The sequence below is a fragment of the Salvelinus alpinus genome, chromosome 24 (assembly GCF_045679555.1).
Source record: "Salvelinus alpinus chromosome 24, SLU_Salpinus.1, whole genome shotgun sequence".
Lineage (NCBI taxonomy): Eukaryota > Metazoa > Chordata > Actinopteri > Salmoniformes > Salmonidae > Salvelinus > Salvelinus alpinus.
In genome coordinates this window covers 32,532,056-32,552,076 of record NC_092109.1, presented here as the reverse complement: position 1 = coordinate 32,552,076, position 20,021 = coordinate 32,532,056, and the positions used below count along the sequence as shown (strand labels likewise).

General features: G+C 45.4%; 1 protein-coding gene across 3 annotated transcripts in view; it reads left to right on the top strand.

Annotated features, from left to right (window-relative positions):
* Positions 1-1,507: 1,507 nt before the first annotated feature.
* Positions 1,508-20,021, top strand: part of LOC139552654 (mucin-2) — a 38,731-nt gene continuing 20,217 nt past the window's right edge. Inside the window, exons 1-7 of one of the 3 annotated variants that reach the window (XM_071364584.1) lie at positions 1,508-1,899; positions 2,609-3,035; positions 6,610-6,760; positions 6,956-7,073; positions 10,947-10,985; positions 11,064-11,105; positions 14,289-15,585. In XM_071364584.1, the coding sequence (XP_071220685.1) occupies positions 2,870-3,035; positions 6,610-6,760; positions 6,956-7,073; positions 10,947-10,985; positions 11,064-11,105; positions 14,289-15,585 (1,813 nt within the window). In that variant the 5' untranslated portion in view covers positions 1,508-1,899; positions 2,609-2,869. Of the gene's footprint in view, positions 1,900-1,943; positions 3,036-6,609; positions 6,761-6,955; positions 7,074-10,946; positions 10,986-11,063; positions 11,106-14,288; positions 15,586-20,021 lie in introns of those variants that run through there. The other 2 variants (XM_071364582.1, XM_071364583.1) reach the window with 2 other exon arrangements.

Sequence of the window (20,021 nt, the reverse complement as noted above, 5' to 3'; positions counted from 1 at the left end):
TGAGTCGACTAGTTGAAAATAATATTTTGATGTGCCCTTGAGTAAGGAACTTAACCCTAATTGCTACTGTAAATCGCTCTGGATAAGCATGTCTGCTAAATAGCCTAAAATGGGACCCTAATTTTATAAAATTCTGAAATGAAATATCGGTTTGCAGGTCACGAGTGTCCATATAGCATTTTCCAATTAGGGGACTAGGTTAGTTTAACGATGATGATGCTACACCCGAAAACCATTTGGGGGACGGTACAAGATGGCTATGTGAGTGGTCGCATTAAACAGAGCTCCTGAAAACCTTTTGTTTTTAAACAAGCCCAAATTTGATTTGATAACCTGGGAAAATAAAACCTCCCTGTAGGTTTTTCAAATACAACCAGCAGATGGTGCAATTGGTTAAAGCAATTTGTTACGCTGTGACGTGAGGGACCTTGAGGAGTGATGCCTCCATAAAGCTGCCTCCACTGATTTCAGTACAGTGTATATTTGGGAAACAGCAGGTGCCTACTTGCTATCAGAGTTTTCCACCAAAGTAAGTACAGGAAAGCTTTACCGCATACAGAAGACTGAATAATCCTACTGCACAATAGTCCATTGTTTGTATTTTAAATGTACCATTATTGTTTTTTAAATTGAATAATTTTTGGGCTTAACCTATTGATATCATTTTTCTAATCTGATGTGACTAAATCAGATCAATTGCAAATATGGTGAAAAAAAAACTTAATTTACAGGCCTAGGTGTTTGACCACCAGAGTGTGCTATTTACTTAGATTTGGAAGTGGGTTATTGTATTGATATTTGCATTTCTGAAGACGACAACTGTAGACTTATCTTATTCTATGTGTTGTTGTGTTTTGGAATCAAGTGTTTTTTGTTGGTTAGTTTGGTTTTTAGAAAGCGATAGAGAGGTTATACAGGAGTAGTAGAGTGGAGGGGGATGAAGCGGACCAATCGTCTGAGGGCTATGGTTTTATGGGAGGAGGAGCTGTGTAGTCGGGGGAGGAGCTGTGTAGTCGGGGGAGGAGCTGTGTAGTCGGGGGAGGAGCTGTGTAGTCGGGGGAGGAACTGTGTAGTCGGGGAGGAACTGTGTAGTCGGGGGAGGAACTGTGTAGTCGCGGGAGGAACTGTGTAGTCGCGGGAGGAACTGTGTAGTCGCGGGAGGAACTGTGTAGTCGCGGGAGGAACTGTGTAGTCGCGGGAGGAACTGTGTAGTCGCGGGAGGAACTGTGTAGTCGCGGGAGGAACTGTGTAGTCGCGGGAGGAACTGTGTAGTCGCGGGAGGAACTGTGTAGTCGCGGGAGGAACTGTGTAGTCGCGGGAGGAACTGTGTAGTCGCGGGAGGAACTGTGTAGTCGCGGGAGGAACTGTGTAGTCGCGGGAGGAACTGTGTAGTCGGGGGAGGAACTGTGTAGTCGGGGGAGGAACTGTGTAGTCGGGGGAGGAACTGTGTAGTCAGGGGAAGAGGAGTGCTAGAGCTTTAGGTAAAAAAGAAAAGAGGCTGAGTTTGAGAAGGAGAAATGTGAGGAGTAAAATCACAATGTGCAATTACATTTTTTGAAAAATATACATTTTTAATAACTTTCCAATTGGTTGGGCAATAGAAACATGGTTTTCAAACAGCAGCTTGTTTTGATTTCTCTCTCTCTGTCTGCCTAACAGGATGCTGTTACTACTTTTACAGCTAGGGTAACTGAGCTCTGTTTCCTGACTTTCTTTTTTCACCAAGATCATTTGTGTGTGTGTGTTTGTGTGTGTGTGTGTGTTACGGAGAGAGAGTGAGAGACAGTTCATGGAATGCTGTGATGTCATCAGCTCAGTCATACACAAAGGCAAGGAGGAGGACACACAAGCACACTCGCTCGAATAGTTACTCTGCTGTGGAGCATCTGCACCCCCACTGTGAGTACATCCTACTTAAATAACACATCCGTTCTCTCACATTCTGCTGAATTGTCTATTACAGAATCCATCTCCTTTTCTGTCATTTTTTCCCCCCACTAAGCGTTGAGTAGAAAGAAACCAATGTGTTTGCCAGCAGTGACAGTTCTCAGTTCTCCGGCTACCTTTGTCTCCCTCCAAGTGTTGCTTGTGCTGTTTCCATTCTTAATATGACCACCATGCCTAGTGAAGTACATTCAGCCCCTCTGCTACAACAGCGTTCTGCTCATGCTGTCCTGGGATGTGACCTTGTAGTTTGGTTACAGCCCAGTAACGGCCATGTTAAAATGGAGCAGCTGTCTCATGGGAGTTTGAAAAAAAGGAAGGGGGGTTGGAAAGGGATGTGTGTGAAGGAGGAGGAAAAACCCCACCCATTCCTTTGGAATCAGTTCCCATCCAGAGTCAGACACACTCTCAGAGCCCTGCCATGGCTTGAGTGAGGAAACCAGGGTTTGATGGAGGGGAAAATAGATTACTGAGATTACTAAGAAATGAAAAAAAAGACAGTAAGTAGTGACATCTTAAGAGGAGAACAGATAAAGAAAACCAAGGCAAGAAAAACTGTCTAGGATAACTAAAGACAGCAGTAGGATTAGCATACAGTAGGGACTAGGCAGTGGCAATCATCTGCATTGCAGACAGATGTGATGTAACATTTTCCCTGAAGCAGAGTCTCCCAGTGATGGCTGCCTGACGAGGGCTGACGACGACTGACGTGTGTGTGTCGAGGGAGGAGGAAGTGTCGGCTCAGAGGACGACAGAGGAAGTAGTCTTTAGCTTGTGTGTGTGTGTGTGTGTTTGTGACAGACGAGGCCCGATCTTCTTCTTCTCCTCATGAGGCTCGTTTAGAAACCAACTCATCTTCAGGAAACTGTTGGCTTAAGGAGTCAGGACGGTACCCCTCCACTTCCAGCCCACCACCGCCGCCACCATGCTGCAGCAGATTTTAAAGGACATGTACATTGACCCAGATGTGTTGGAGGCCCTAAATGAGGACCAGAAGAAGACCCTGTTCCTGAAGATGAGAGAGGAGCAGGTGCGGCGCTGGACAGAACGTGAGGAGAAAGAAGCGGACCACAGGCCAAAGTCAAAGACAGGTACCAACTCCTCTCACTCACTGTCCTCTACCTTTTCTACTACATCTTCACATACTGGGGCTGACAGGAACCATAGTACCTATGTGCCAGAAAGTATCATTACCTGCTTATGAAATAAGCCTACAAACATGTTCCATTGAAACCTACCCGCCTGGTCTTTCTGAAGCCAGGTACATTAGACAAGTCTTAGATATGTTGGTGTATTTTCTGCTGTGGATTAACCAATAGGGAGCTGCCATGTAAAGTTGAGCTGAAAGTGTGTGGTTTACCTCTGAGAGACATCCTGTGATGATGTGTCTACTGAAAACGTTGTCAGTATCAACTGCTGATTTTGCAGGCCCTCTGTGTGGGTGTCTGCCTGCAACGTTATACACTTTGTTTCAATGAGATGGCATTACCTGTTTATATTATGCTAAGCAGGCCTGAGAGTAGGTAATGGCTAAAAAGGCTACTTGTGTCTTTTGTCAAATGACTACCTGCAGTTACCAGGGTTACCATTTACTGTCACAATAGGGACACTGGAGGATATGAGGAAGTAGCCCTGCCTCGTGTAGCATCACCGGGGTGAGAGAAAGGAGGAGGTCTTCAACTCGGGTTTCTAGTCACTTCCAGTAAACTATGTCTGAAAGAGTAGTCCTACTGCCAGACCAGGATGTGGCTCTGCTATCTCGTTTGAGGAAATTACATACTTACAGCTGACTCACCCACAATTGATTAAATCGTTGGTTCAATAATCAATTGTTTTTAAAGGGGCCTTATCAGTGAACACAAAGCCCATCTTAGTGTAAGACAACAAACATCCGAAACAGGTGCCATGCAGATCTGATACTCAACAACAACAACAGAGCAGAATGTCTAATCAGAATATGTCTTATGTCTGATTATGTCTGATTGTGTGTGTGTGTGTACAGGGCTTTGCTTTAGATTATTTTGTTCCCAGTGAAGGGAGAGGCCTGATGTCTGGAATGTGTGTGTGTCCGGAAAAAAAAGATAACAGAACAGAGGAACATGCGATGGACAGAAATAGTGCCAGCTAGTGTTTCACAGAGAGTAGACTGTTATTTTCTATGTTATAGAGGAACTAAACTGTTCTTCTATTGTGTATATCAGCTGCAATAAAGGGGTCATTACGCACACCGCTACAAACGCAGGCAGGCTGTAATTCTATTCTGTAATTCTATCCTTCTATCCTGAAAATCTTGCCCGTCTGCATTTTCTCGGTTGCAAGTAGCCAGTCCCTGAGTGAGGAATTTGTGTCGTAATGATGACTCGGTTCACAATGTGCTTTACCTTGACATTCCACAGAAGGAATCTGAGATCACAAGACAAATCACAGAGCTTCTCAAAAAAAAAAAATATTTATATATTTATATATATATATATATATATGAGAGAGAGAGAGAAAAAGGGGATGTGTGACCGCACTGGTTTCCTCCCCCTAAGGCTGGCCTGCTTTAAGTCTGCGTGTCAGAGTCTATGATGGCTGGCTGTAGGTCACTGTAGCACATGTCCGTTTTTGCATTCATTCTGCTTGACGTGTGAATAGGATCAGGGGAAGTCTGGATTTGGCTGCAATAGACATTTGACAACAAAGCACTGATTATCGAGCGTCTGAATGTCAGACGGGGAGGAGGGAGAACAGAGGCCTCTATATCGGCTAACGACCAGGGCAGCTATTACTACAAGTCAACGGTCCCCTGATACACACTGGGTCGTTCCATGTCATTTCAGCAAGTCACCATCTCAGAATGTTCTGAAATCATTTCTTTAGAAACAGATAAGATTAGCATTCCTGCAACATAATTTTTTTTAAATATAATTTGATCACTGCTGTGTACACACACACACCCTGATACACAGTGCAGTGTTACACACACCACTGGACCATAGGGTTAGAGACGTCATTGTAGCATATGTTGTAGCCACAGTTGTTGCAGACCTAGTTTGGTTGTTGTTGGTGTGAAGCAGAAGAAAATATGGGCCTGTTAAAGCGCAGGACCCGGGTGTCTGTGCAAAGCAGGAAGTGACTCCAGGCCCACTGGTCCATGCCTTCCAACAATGAAGTGTGAGCAGAGTAGGAAGCCTGCAGGAGGCATAAGGCCATGTGTGTTAGTGGTTTAGTGTTATTAATCTGTTCAGTTATATTTAGGTCATTTAGTTTGGGGTGTATGTAATTAGTGTGTTGCTGAATGTTTGTCCCTACATTTCTGTAGCATGTGTACATGCGTCATTTGTAACATGTAGGCTATACAACTGGTATGACAGCTTTGCACTACATGTTTTGGTGTGTTAGTACCCCTACGTGTTCGCCACTATGTGTTCGCCACTATGTGTTCACCACTATGTGTTCCTGTGTGTGTTGTCCATTCCGAGCACAGAACGTGACAGACTGGTGACGTTTGCTAGTGGCAGATGATAGAATGTAGTGCAGGTCGGGCCACCTTATTGCCACAGTAACTAAACCTGTCCTTCCATGAAAGTACCACAGTATACCGGTTACTGTACTGTATGTACTACATGGGAAATGACACTGTTCGCTTTTCAATCTGTTCAATATGTGGAGGAATATGATTGAGGCCTGGCGTTTATGAGGGTCTTTAGAGAGGGGTGTGGTTAGAGTCAAGGGGTGAAGTAACAGGAGTATTGTGACAAGGACATGGTTCCAAGAGTCAAGAGGGACACACCTCTTACCAGTTTGACAAGTGTGAAGTCATATCCCAAGTCCCACATGCCATTCATGTAAATGCGTGTTGAGAAAATGGTCTGGTTTCAAATAAAATACAATGAAATAAAATGTCATGGTATTTGTCACATGCACCGAATACAACAGGTGTAGACTTTACTGTGAAATACTTACGAGCCCTTAACCAACAATGCTGAGTTAAGAAGTATGAACAAGAAATGTAAAATGAAATAGTAAAACAATAAAATAATGGGACTATATACAAGGAGTACGGGTACTGAGTCAATGTGCAGGGGTACGAGGTAGTAGAGGTAATTGAGGTAATATGTACATGTAGTTCAGGACTTGTCGTCGGGGTTTGCCCCAGGTGGAATGCGGTGCCGTTGCCACAGGATGGGCTGGCAGAACCAGTTAACTGGTAGTCTGCTCTGGAAGGGTGCCTCCTTGTTTTCAACCCAAACCCTCAGATTCAGAAAACGTTTGTCAATGAGCCAATACATTTTTGCAGCAATCACAATATATACAGTACATACGAAAAACACATATTTATAAACAACATGAGAACAGCGAAGGGTATTTACAGTCAAGTAGGCTGAATAAGTGCCTCTACTGGTCCTCGACTCTGCGTGTCTGTGTGTGTGTGCTGCTTTATTCCCATGAAGGAACATTTCTCAGCTTTTACCCAATGTTGCCATGTCATGCTATTTAAGGATGTGGTGACTTTTCTATTTTTTCCCCATCTCTTCCACTGCTGTCCATAAAAGGAGCCCAGCATTGTCTGTTTACCACAGAAACATAAATATTACAAATCATTGATTTTACTAGTTTGGCAAGAATGTCTGTTTTCTGTTACTTCCAGTAATATCTCCAGTGTGTTTTTGTCTCCTGTAGCCAACAGTAAGAAAGTGAGCTGGTTGCTGGGCAGGGACGGAGATGTGGCGGTCATGACGATTGGAGAGGTGGACGAGCTGAAGACCTCCAAACTCATCTGCACTGGGCCTGCGGAAAGAAGAGCACCACCAAGCCTGCAAAATAACACACTGTACGGACACCTCAGCACCACAAGCAGGGATTTTACCTACAGTTCTGTGGAGCTGTGATAATGGTATCAAATTGAGTGAGAGGTTAGTTTTTGAGTTTGACATTTTCGATCATTCCTTTTATGTTTTTCCTGTCTGGTCCTGCCTGGTCCTGTCTGGTCCTGCCTGGTCCTGCCTGGTCCTGTCTGTCTCTGCAGCCACCAGACAACCTCCCTGAAGAGCAACCTGGTAAACAGACCAGCCTCAGATCCTGTCAGAACTCGGAGAGAGGATCTGCCTCCCAAAACACAGTCAGGGATACAACTCAATTTAAAGGTGAGAGAGTGTGTGTGTGTGTGTGTGTGTGTGTGTGTGTGTGTGTGTGTGTGTGTGTGTGTGTGTGTGTGTGTGTGTGTGTGTGTGTGTGTGTGTGTGTGTGTGTGTGTGTGTGTGTGTGTGTGTGTGTGTGTGTGTGTGTGTGTGTGTGTGTGTGTGTGTGTGTGTGTGTGGTGTGTGTGTGTGTGGAGGTGACCTTCCTGTTGCTGTCATTAATCTTGGGCACAGCTGAGGGCCAGTGAGACGCACGTTCTCCAGGGAGAGTCATCGCTCAGTGGCCAAATAAATCACACCTAGCTCTCCCTCTCCGGACTCTTATATCCCTTCATTTCTTTTTCCCTTTACTCTCCCTTATTGCCTTCAACAACAGCAAAGACCCTCTCCCTTGATCTTCTCTTTCCAACTCAACCACATCCTATCCCGTCCTTTCAATCACATCCTCCTCTCTTCTCTCCCTCTATCCCGTCCTTTCAATCACATCCTCCTCTCTTCTCTCCCTCTATCCCGTCCTTTCAATCACATCCTCCTCTCTTCTCTCCCTCTATCCCGTCCTTTCAATCACATCCTCCTCTCTTCTCTCCCTCATTCCTGTCCTTTCAATCACATCCTCCTCTCTTCTCTCCCTCTATCCTGTCCTTTCAATCACATCCTCCTCTCTTCTCTCCCTCTATCCCGTCCTTTCAATCACATCCTCCTCTCTTCTCTCCCTCTATCCCGTCCTTTCAATCACATCCTCCTCTCTTCTCTCCCTCTATCCCGTCCTTTCAATCACATCCTCCTCTCTTCTCTCCCTCTATCCTGTCCTTTCAATCACATCCTCCTCTCTTCTCTCCCTCTATCCTGTCCTTTCAATCACATCCTCCTCTCTTCTCTCCCTCTATCCCATCTTTTCAATCACATCCTCCTCTCTTCTCTCCCTCTATCCTGTCCTTTCAATCACATCCTCCTCTCTTCTCTCCCTCTATCCTGTCCTTTCAATCACATCCTCCTCTCTTCTCTCCCTCTATCCCGTCTTTTCAATCACATCCTCCTCTCTTCTCTCCCTCTATCCCATCTTTTCAATCACATCCTCCTCTCTTCTCTCCCTCTATCCTGTCCTTTCAATCACATCCTCCTCTCTTCTCTCCCTCTATCCTGTCCTTTCAATCACATCCTCCTTTCTTCTCTCCCTCTATCCTGTCCTTTCAATCACATCCTCCTCTCTTCTCTCCCTCTATCCCGTCCTTTCAATCACATCCTCCTCTCTTCTCTCCCTCTATCCCGTCCTTTCAATCACATCCTCCTCTCTTCTCTCCCTCTATCATGTCCTTTCAATCACATCCTCCTCTCTTCTCTCCCTCTATCCTGTCCTTTCCATTCTCTCCACTTTTTTGGTCCAATTCCTGTCAATCTATCTCTCTCGCTGTCTCGCTCTGTCTCTCTCTTGCTCTCTCTCTTGCTCTCTCTTGCTCTGTCTCGCTCTGTCTGTCCTTCTGTCCTGTCCGTCTGTCCGTCTGTCCGTCTGTGTATCTCTCTGTCTCTCTCTGTGTCTCTGTCTGTGAGTCATTAATGTGTGTATGTGCCAATTTATATGTATAAATTAGCTGTTTTAATTAAGTGTGTAGGAGGTAGAGTGATTTTGTTTATTTTGTGTTATAGTGAACACTGCATATTTTAAATTGAGAAGTGTGGTTGTCACATGTATTGTGCATAAGTGTGTGTGAAGGGGGGGTTGTTGTTGTGGATGTGGGGGGGTTAACTCCGTTTTCACGCTATTTTAAAAAGAGGGAGAAGATTTTCTGCGTTGTCATGGCAACCCTGTGCACATAGCAAGTGCGAGCCAGGGTGGACACTGTCTCACCTGCCCATGATCCTCCACTCTGTAGGGCACAATATTGACCATGATCTTCCATTCTGTAGGGCACAATATTGACCATGATCCTCCACTCTGTAGAGCACAGTATTGACCATGATCCTCCATTCTGTAGGGCACAATATTGACCATGATCCTCCACTCTGTAGAGCACAGTATTGACCATGATCTTCCATTCCGTAGGGCACAATATTGACCATGATCCTCCACTCTGTAGAGCACAGTATTGACCATGATCCTCCACTCTGTAGGGCACAATATTGACCATGATCTTCCATTCTGTAGGGCACAATATTGACCATGATCCTCCACTCTGTAGGGCACAATATTGACCATGATCTTCCATTCTGTAGGGCACAATATTGACCATGATCCTCCACTCTGTAGAGCACAGTATTGACCATGATCCTCCACTCTGTAGAGCACAGTATTGACCATGATCCTCCACTCTGTAGAGCACAATATTGACCATGATCCTCCACTCTGTAGAGCACAGTATTAACCATGATCCTCCACTCTGTAGAGCACAGTATTGACCATGATCCTCCACTCTGTAGAGCACAGTATTGACCATGATCCTCCACTCTGTTGAGCACAGTATTGACCACTCAGATGTGGCTCCTTACAGGCACCCACGGCTGGTCCTTCAAACATAAATTCACAAATGTTTATATACTGAACAAAAATATAAATGCAACATGTAACAATTTCAAAGATTTTTCTGAGTTACAGTTCATATAAAGAAATCAGTCTATAATATAAAAACAAACCATTAGGCCGTGATCAGGGACTTCACATGCCTGGGAATACAGATATACATCTGTTGGTCACAGATATATAAAACAAGAGAAGAAGGTAGTTGTGTGGATCAGAAAACCAGTCAGTATCTGGTGTGACCACCACATCACTCATGCAGCGCGACACATCTCCTTCACATAGAGTTGATCAGGCTGTTGATTGTGGCCTGTGGAATGTTGTCCCACTCCTCTTCAATGTCTGTGAGAAGTTGCTGGATATTGGCGGGAACTGGAGCACGCTGTCATACATTTAGATCCAGAGCATATCAAACATGATCAATGGGTGACATGTCTGGTGAGTATGCAGGACATGGAAGAACTGGGACATTTTCAGCTTCCAGGTCCTTGCGATATGGGGCCGTGCATTATCATGCTGAAACATGAGGTGATGGTTGCGGATGAATGGCACAACAATGGGCCTCAGGATCTTGTCACGGTATGTCTGTGCATTCAAATTGCCGTCGATAAAATGCAATTGTGTTCGTTGTCCATATTTTATGCCTGCCCATACCATAACCCCACCACCACCATGGGGCACTCTGTTAACAACGTTGACACCAACAAACCACTCGCCCACAAGACGCCATACACATCGTCTGCGGTTGTGAGGCTGGTTGGACTTACTGACAAATTCTCAAAAACGATGTTGGAGGTGGCTTATGGTAGAGAAATAACATTTATATTCTATGGCACCAGCTCTGGTGGACATTCCTGCAGTCAGTATGCCAACTGCACACTCCCTCAAAACATGAGACATCTGTGGCATTGTGTTGTGTGACAAAACTGAACATTTTTGAATGGCCTTTTATTGTCCACAGCACAAGGTGCACCTGTGTAATGATCATGCTGTTTTAATGATTGTCTTGGCAAAGGAGAAATGCTCGCTAACAGGGATGTAAACAAATGTGTGCACATTTTTGAGAATGTTTTGGGGCATATGTACTATTTCTGGGATCTGTTATTTCAGCTCATGAGACATGGGACCAACACTTTACATGTTGCGTATATATATTTGTTCTGTGTAGAATAGTCTGAATAAGCACATAAGAAATTAATCTAAATTAAATATGCCTATGTGGTCTTCAGTGTGCTTACATTTATCTAAGTTAGTAAGTATGAATAATGATTCAAAAAATGTCAAACACCTAGCAGGTTCTTGTCAGAAAATGTAAAGTGTGTTTTGAATCTGTCAGCTCAACTGACATGTTCCTGCTTTTCCAACAGGAGAACAGTGAGGAAGTGAGGACATTGCCCCCTCTACAGGTATGTTTGTGTACTGCACGTTACTGTCTGTGTCGTGGCTCTCTCTGTAATGCCTGTGTTTGTGTGTTCAACCCACAGGTGGCAGTGAGTGAGCAGCAGCCACCTGCAGCAGTGGAAAAAGTAAGTATTATAACGGATTCCTGAGTTTGGGTTCGTCTTATAGGGTTTGTCTTATACTATTACATTATGAGGGCATTTGTTTTTATGATGAACTTGTTTTTAAAGTTAGATATACTAGTGTGGTACCTCTTATGTTGATTGCATAAAAATACATGCTACATTAATTTAACACAGAGTTAAAGGGCCAATCTGCAGTTCAATAACAAGGCGGTCATTCCACCACTTGTTTTAGTAAACAGCTGAGTGATGGGGCTTGAGAAATATAACCACAAATTCATAGACAGAGCTATGGATACAAGGACTGACCATCCATGATATCAACATTTGAGTTTTAGTCATGATTTGAGGCTATAAAGTGTTGGTTTACAATAGATTTACTTTGTTTACAAACATTGGAGTAAAATAAGCTTATATCTTGGGTTCCGACAGATTTAAAAAAAATATATATATATATTGTCACACCGGATAGGTGCAGTGAAATGTGTTGTTTTTACAGGGTCAGCCATAGTAGGCATTTATATGTTATATTCTTCAAGAATATCATTCATTTAGAAGTCCAAAAATGTATGTTGCAACTGCAGATTGCCCCTTTAAGGTATAACGCTATGCACAGTGTCTGAGTAAGGTTGAGTTAGTGCCTGGAAAGGTCATTTTATTGTCACTTCCTGAACAGCGATAATGATATCATCTGTGGCATACGATCAATTGTCATGTAAACAACAACAGGAAAGCACAATGTTGAACTCCTAGTATTTCTGGACAGGTATGGGGTTGAGAAAGTAACACATTACGGGCTACAGGTAGCCTAGTGGTTAGAGCATTGGGCCAGTAACCAAAAGGTTGCTGGTTCGATTCCCCAAGCCGACAAGGTGAAAAAATCTGTTGATGTGCCCTTGAGCAAGGCACTTTAATCTAATTTACTCCAGGGGTGAGGTACTACTATGGCTGACCCTGTAAAACTGTACATGTACAGTATGTGACAATAAATAAAAAGTAGTGGCAGGTTACAGCTTAAAAAGCTATCACACATTGCTTCTGGACAGTGACACCTCTCTTTCCTGTCTCTTTAACTTCTCTCTCCTGTCTCTCTAACCTCTCTCTCCTGTCTCTCTAACCTCTCTCTCCTGTCTCTCTAACCTCTCTCTCCTGTCTCTCTAACTTCTCTCTCCTGTCTCTCTAACATCTCTAACCCCTCTCTAACCTCTCTCTCCTGTCTCTCTAACCTGTCTCTCCTGTCTCTCTAACCTCTCTCTAACCTGTCTCTCCTGTCTGTCTAACCTCGCTCTCCTGTCTCTCTAACCTCTCTCCTGTCTCTCTAACCTGTCTCTCCTGTTTCTTTAACCTGTCTCTCCTGTCTCTCTAACCTCTCTCTCCTGTATCTCTATCCCCTCGCTCCTGTCGCTCTAACTTCTCTATCCTGTCTCTCTAACCTCTCTCTCCTGTCTCTCTAACCTCTCTCTCCTGTCTCTCTAACCTCTCTCTCCTGTCTCTCTAACTTCTCTCTCCTGTCTCTCTAACCTCTCTTTCCTGTCTCTCTAACCTGTCTCTCCTGTCTCTCTAACCTCTCTCTCCTGTATCTCTATCCCCTCGCTCCTGTCGCTCTAACTTCTCTATCCTGTCTCTCTAACCTCTCTATCATGTCTCTCTAACCTCTCTCTCCTGTCTCTCTAACCTCTCTCTCCTGTCTCTCTAACTTCTCTCTCCTGTCTCTAACCTCTCTTTCCTGTCTCTCTAACCTCTCTCTCCTGTCTCTCTAACTTCTCTCTCCTGTCTCTCTAACCTCTCTAACTTCTCTCTCCTGTCTCTCTAACCTGTCTTTCTCTAACCTCTCTAACCCCTCTCTCCTGTCTCTCTAACCTCTCTCTCCTGTCTCTCTAACCCCTCTCTCCTGTCTCTCTAACCTCTCTCTCCTGTCTCTCTAACCCCTCTCTCCTGTCTCTCTAACCCCTCTCTCCTGTCTCTCTAACCTCTCTCTCTTGTCTCTCTAACCTCTCTCTCCTGTCTCTCTAACCTCTCTCTCCTGTCTCTCTAACCCCTCTCTCCTGTCTCTCTAACCCCTCTCTCCTGTCTCTCTAACCCCTCTCTCCTGTCTCTCTAACCCCTCTCTCCTGTCTCTCTAACCTCTCTCTCTTGTCTCTCTAACCTCTCTCTCCTGTCTCTCTAACCTCTCTCTCCTGTCTCTCTAACTTCTCTCTCCTGTCTCTCTAACCTCTCTAACCCCTCTATCCTGTCTCTCTAACCCCTCTCTCCTGTCTCTCTAACCTCTCTCTCCTGTCTGTCTGTTCCAGCCGTGCCTGGCCTTGCCGTCTCACCCCTCTTTCTCTTTCTGTTTGGGGGAGCAGCTGAACTGTAGCGGCCCTCCAGTATGTCCGTCATCACTCTCTACCACAGGCTGCAATGGGACTGGGGAAAGGGGGTCTTTTGATTGTGGTTGCGTGTGTGTGTGTGTGTGTGTCGTGTGTATGTGTGTGTGTGTGTGTGTGTATGTGTAAGAGGAACTTACACACACTCCCCTGGAGCAGATGGTTATTAAACTTGATCAGGGAACTGAAACACCAGAGACGAGGAGTGCGTCAGTCACAGATGGATGAGATTGTGGGATTGTCTCCTGAGGTTTGGGCAGGGGAGCTCTCCTTTCCTTTCCTCTCTTCTCCTAATGCAGCCAAGCCGAACTGCAGGACAAAACTCTCCCTCTATCACTTCATCCTTACCCAAGACTCATCGCAAACATGCCACTGCACGTCTCTGCCCAACCAATGGCAATGTCCCAATGCACAACCCCACACTTTCATTTCATCTGATTGGACTAAGAGACAGAGATTCTATGTTTTAACAAATTATTTGTTTTGTAGAATTCAGGTTGTCAATCTTAACTGTACAAATAGCTCAGTGACTCAAGACGTCTGGCAGTGGTTATTTGTGGTTGATATTTGTTTGTGAGATCAGGAGAGGGGATTGATTTGGTACTGCTGATGTAGTTGTATTTGGTGCTGCTGCTACAGTGGGGGGGGAGAAACAATATTGAAGTATTCAATTTGGGTGGAATGTGATGTTGTCACTGTATATGTACTGGAAGCATTCCATCAAACCTTCCAGTAACATAAAGACATTTGGTTCAGGTAGAAGAAATGTTATATATAAAATGATGCATATGAATCTGACTGTTCTTTCCTGTTCCCCCAGCAGGCTGAGTTGGAGCAGGATGTAGAAGTAGATGGTCCACAGGAAAATCCAGTCCTCCTGGCCTACAGACCTCACCCCAGAGCTGGCCCTTCCAACCTGAGGCTGTGTACCACACTGTCCTTTATCCCCAAGACCATCACACCGTCCTCTGTACCAAGCTCCACTCCATCCCCTGTCCCCACTGTCACACTGCCTCATGTCCCCACTGTCACACCGTCTCATGTCCCCAAGACCATAACCCCTGTCCCTACCATCACACTGTTTTCTGTCCCCAAAACCATCACACCATCTGCTTTCCATAGCATCATAACACCATCCACTGTAACCAACAGTGTCATACCGTCTCCTGTCCCCAGCAGCAGTGTCATACCGTCTCCTGTCCCCAGCAGCAGTGTCATACTGCCTCCTGTCCCCAGCAGCAGTGTCATACTGCCTCCTGTCCCCAGTAGTAATGCCATCAGAGATGCTCTAGAAAAGAGCACTGCCAAATCACACACTTCAGAGAAGACCGTCACACTGTCCCCTGTCCCTAGCCCCATCACACTGTCCCTTGTCCCTAGCCCCATCACACTGTCCCTTGTCCCTAGTCCCATCACACTGTCCCCTGTCCCTAGTCCCATCACACTGTCCCCTGTCCCTAGCCCCATCACACTGTCCCTTGTCCCTAGCCCCATCACACTGTCCCCTGTCCCTAGTCCCATCACACTGTCCCCTGTCCCTAGTCCCATCACACTGTCCCCTGTCCCTAGTCCCATCACACTGTCCCTTGTCCCTAGCCCCATCACACTGTCCTCTGTCCCAAGCAGTGTCAAAACGTCCCCTGTCCCCAGTGTCTCACGCTCCCCTGTCCCCAGTGTCTCACGCTCCCCTGTCCCCAGTGTCTCACCCTCCCCTGTCCCCAGTGTCTCACCCTCCCCTGTCCCCAGTGTCTCACCCTCCCCTGTCCCCAGTACCACTCGGTCCCCTGTCCCCAGTACCACTCGGTCCCCTGTCCCCAGTACCACTCGGTCCCCTGTCCCCAGTACCACTCGGTCCCCTGTCCCCAGTACCACTCGGTCCCCTGTCCCCAGTACCACTCGGCCCCCTGTCCCCAGTACCACTCGGTCCCCTGTCCCTAGCATCTATACACCGTCCCCTTTCCACAGGACCGTCACTCCATCCCCTGTGGCTAGCAGCACGGCCATAAGAGAAGCTCTGAAGAAGAGCACCGCCAAAACACATGCTGCAGAGAAGACCACCGTCACACCGCTGTCCGTTACAACCAGACTCCACCCCCAGGAGACGCCCAGCAGCAGAGGTAAGATAGTAGAGCAGCGTGGGTGATTGAGTCCCCTCACATTACAACACTGAGCTGAATATATTGAGATTGTTGTGAATGATTATGGTGGGAGAAACAGATTCTGGCCTCAGAATCCGGAAGCATGTAGACACCAGGGCACCTGCACAGTTTTACTTCACACTTTCACACAATGTTAATGAAGTCATGACAGGCAGTTCTCTTCCCTGCCACCTGGGGGCTATGTGAGAATGATTATCTGTCTTTGAAGCACTTTCACCTGGTGTGTTGTATAATGGACAGTTCATGGTTCTGCTGCAGACCCCTTCAGTGTAGGTTAGTGAGGTGGGTTTATTTTCCCAGCCCAGTGTCCTAGCCAATCACTGCCTCAGCCCACTGGAGTCTTTATGAACTGGCAGACTTAAAGCAGGCCAGCCTAAGGGGGAGGAAACCAGTGTGACTGTGATTGTGTCATGGTCACACATCCTCTCTCTCTCTCTCTCTCTCTCTCTCTCTCTCTCTCTCTCTCTCTCTCTCTCTCTCTCTCTCTCTCTCTCTCTCTCTCTCTCTCTCCTCTCTCCTCTCTCCTCTCTCTCTCTCTAGTTTTCCACAGTCCCTATAACATGACTTGTATGATTGTGATTAGATATCTTACGTCTCTGACCCTCACATATAGTTTTCATGGCTTTGCCCTTGTAGCTTAACTATGTTCATTTGGCCTCCCCTTTTCCATAGAAATCCCCAGTATCTTAGGTTGTCTAGTTTTCCCTAACTGTCAAATATTAGGAGTGAGTTTAGTGTCAGTCTAATTAGCAGTGTTTGGACCATGTTTCTCTAGCTGATCAGGAAAAGGCTGGTGGTTTTGATAAGCTGCCCGCATCCCTGGCCCAGTTCACAAACCAGACCGACAGACAGGGGAGCTAGACCAGCACCACCCAGTGGAAGACTGATCACACTGCAGCCAGTCCTCCACCGGAGTTAGTAGGAACAAAAGTCAGCCTCTATAGTCTCCCCCGGCTGGATATATACTAACCTTACAACGAGGTGAATGATTGTGTTTATTTGTCTTGGCTGAGGTACCTGTAATTCAGGTAATTCAGTACTTACCAGCATTTGTAAATTGAGTATGGCTCGCCATGAAGTGCTTTGAAAGGCTGGTCATGGGCCACATCAACACCATTTCCCCAGAAACCTTAGACCCACTCCAATCTGCATACCGCCCCAACAGATCCACAGATGATTCAATCTCTATTGCACTCCACACTGCCCTTTCACACCTGGACAAAAGGAACACTTATGTGAAAATGCTATTCATTGACTACAGCTCAGCGTTCAATACCATAGTGCCCTCAAAGCTCATCAATAAGCTAAGGACCCTGGGACTAAACACCTCCCTCTGCAACTGGATCCTGAACTTCCTGACGGGCCGCCCCCAGGTGGTAAGGGTAGGTAACAACATATCCGCCACGCTGATCCTCAACACAGTGGCCCCTCAGGGGTGCGTGCTCAGCCCCCTCCAGTACTCTCTGTTCACTCATGACTGCACGGCCAGGCACGACTCCAACAACATCATTAAATTTGCCAATGACACAACAGTGGTAGGCCTGATCACCGACAACAACGAGACAGCCTATAGGGAGGAGGTCAGAGACCTGGCCGTGTGGTGCCAGGACAACAACCTCTCCCTCAACGTGATCAAGACAAAGGAGATGATTGTGGACTACAGGAAAAAGAGGACTGAGCATGCATCCATTCTCAGCGACGGGGCTGCAGTGGAGCAGATTGAGAGCTTCAAGTTCCTTGGTGTTCACATCACCAACAAACTAACATGGTCCAAGCACACAAAGACAGTTGTGAAGCGTGCACGACAAATCCTATTCCCCCTCAGGAGAATGAAAATATTTGGCATGGGTCCTCAGAAGGTTCTACAGCTGCACCATCGAGAGCATCCTGACTGGTTGCATCACTGCCTGGTATGGCAACTGCTCGGCCTCCGACCACAAGGCACTACAGAGGGTAGTGCGAATGGCCCAGAACATCACTGGGGCCATTCGAGCTTCCTGCCATCCAGGACCTCTATACCAGGCGGTGTCAGAGGAAGGTCCTAAAAATTGTCAAAGACTCCTGCCACCCTAGTCTTAGACTGTTCTCTCTGCTACCACACAGCAAGCGGTACTGGAGCGCCAAGTCTAGGTCCAAGAGGCTTCTAAACAGCTTCTACCCCCAAGCCATAAGACTCCTGAACATCTAGTCAAATGGCTGCACAGACTATTTGCATTGCCCCCCCTCTCCACACCACTCTCTCTTGTCATCTATGCATAGTCACTTTAATAACTCTACCTAGATTTACAGCTGAAGTCAGAAGTTTACATACACCTTAGCCAAATACATTTAAACTAAGTTTTTCACAATTCCTGACATTTAATCCTAGTAAAAATACCCTGTCTTAGGTCAGTTAGGATCACCACTTTTTTTAAGAATGTGAAATGTCAGAATAATAGTAGAGTGAGGGATTTATTTCAGCTTTTATTTCTTTCATCGCATTCCCAGTGGGTCAGAAGTTTACACACACTCAATTAGTAATTGGGTGCATTGCCTATAAATTGTTTAACTTGGGTCAAACATTTCGTGTAGACTTCCACAAGCTTCCCACAGTAAGTTTGGTGAATTTTGGCCCACTCATCCTGACAGAGCTGGTGTAACTGAGTCAGGTTTGTAGGCCTCCTTGCTCGCACACACTTTCTCAGTTCTGTCCACACATTTTCTATAGGATTGAGGTCAGGGCTTTATCATGGCCACTCCAATACCTTGACTTTGTTGTCCTTAAGCCATTTTGCCACAACTTTGGAAGTATGTTTGGGGTCATTGTCCATTTGGAAGACCCATTTGCGACCAAGCTTTAACTTCCTGACTGATGTCTTGAGATGTTGCTTCAATATCTCCACATAACTTTCCTGCCTCATGATGCCATCTATTTTGTTAAGTGCACCAGTCCCTCCTTCAGCAAAGCACCCCCACAACATGATGCTGCCACCCCTGTGCTTCACGGTTGGGATGGTGTTCTTCGGCTTGCAAGCCTCCCCCTTTTTCCTCCAAACATAACGATGGTCATTATGGCCAAACAGTTCTATTTTTGTTTCATCAGACCAAAGGTAATTTCTCCAAAAAGTACGATCTTTGTCCCCATGTGCAGTTGCTAACCGTAGTCTGGGTTTTTTATTGCGGTTTTGGAGCAGTGGCTTCTTCCTTGCTAAGCAACCTTTCAGGTTATATCGATATAGGACTCATTTTACTGGGGATGTAGATCATTTTGTACCTGTTTCCTCCAGCATCTTCACAATGTCCTTTGCTGTTGTTCTGGGATTGATTTTCAGTTTTCGCACCAAAGTACGTTCATCTCTAGGAGACAGAACGCTTCTCCTTCCTGAGCGGTATGACGGCTGTTTGTCCCATGGTGTTCATACTTGCGTACTATTGTTTGTACAGATGAACATGGTACCTTCAGGCATTTGGAAATTGAATCGGAATTGTGGAGGTCTACAATTTGTTTCTTCTGAGGTCTTGGCTGATTTCTTTTGATTTTCCCATGATGTCAAGCAAAGAGGCACTGAGTTTGAAGGTATGCCTTGAAATACATCCACAGGTACACCTCCAATTGACTCAAATTATGTCAATTAGCCTATCAGAAGCTTCTAAAGCCATGACATCATTTTCTGGAACTTTCCAAGCTGTTTAAAGGCACAGTCAACTTAGTGTATGTAAACTTCTGACCCACTGGAATTGTGATACAGTGAAATAGAAGTGAAATAATCTGGCTGTAAACAATTGTTGGAAACATTATTTGTGTCATGCACACAATAGATGTCCTAACTGACTTGCCAAAACTATAGTTTGTTAACAAGAAATTTGTGGAGGGGTTGAAAAACGAATATTATTGACTCCAACCTAAGTGTATGTAAACTTCCGACTACAACTGTACATACTACCTCAACCAACCGATACATGCACATTGACTCTGTACCGGCACCCCCCTGTATACATATTTGTTTTTACTGCTGCTCTTTAATTACTTGTTACTTTCATCTCTTATTCTTATCCGCATTTCTTTGGAACTGCACTGTTGGTTAGGGGCTTGTAAGTAAGATTTTCACTGTAAGGTCTACCTGTTGTACTCGGCGCAAGTGACTATAAAAATTTGATTTAATAATTATCTGTACAAAACAGTTATATATATATAAGTATAAAAATACTTACTTGATATGTTTTCCAGTTTCTTGAAATACTTTGCAAAGCAACTTATTTCTATGTATTTTGTATTTATTATGGATCGCCATTAACTGCTGCCAAGGCACCAGCTTCTCTTCCTGGGGTCCGGACAAAGGCAGTTATAAATGTATTGTAATGTTTTTAAAATTGTATAACAGATTTCACAACACACTGTGTGCCCTCAGGCCCCT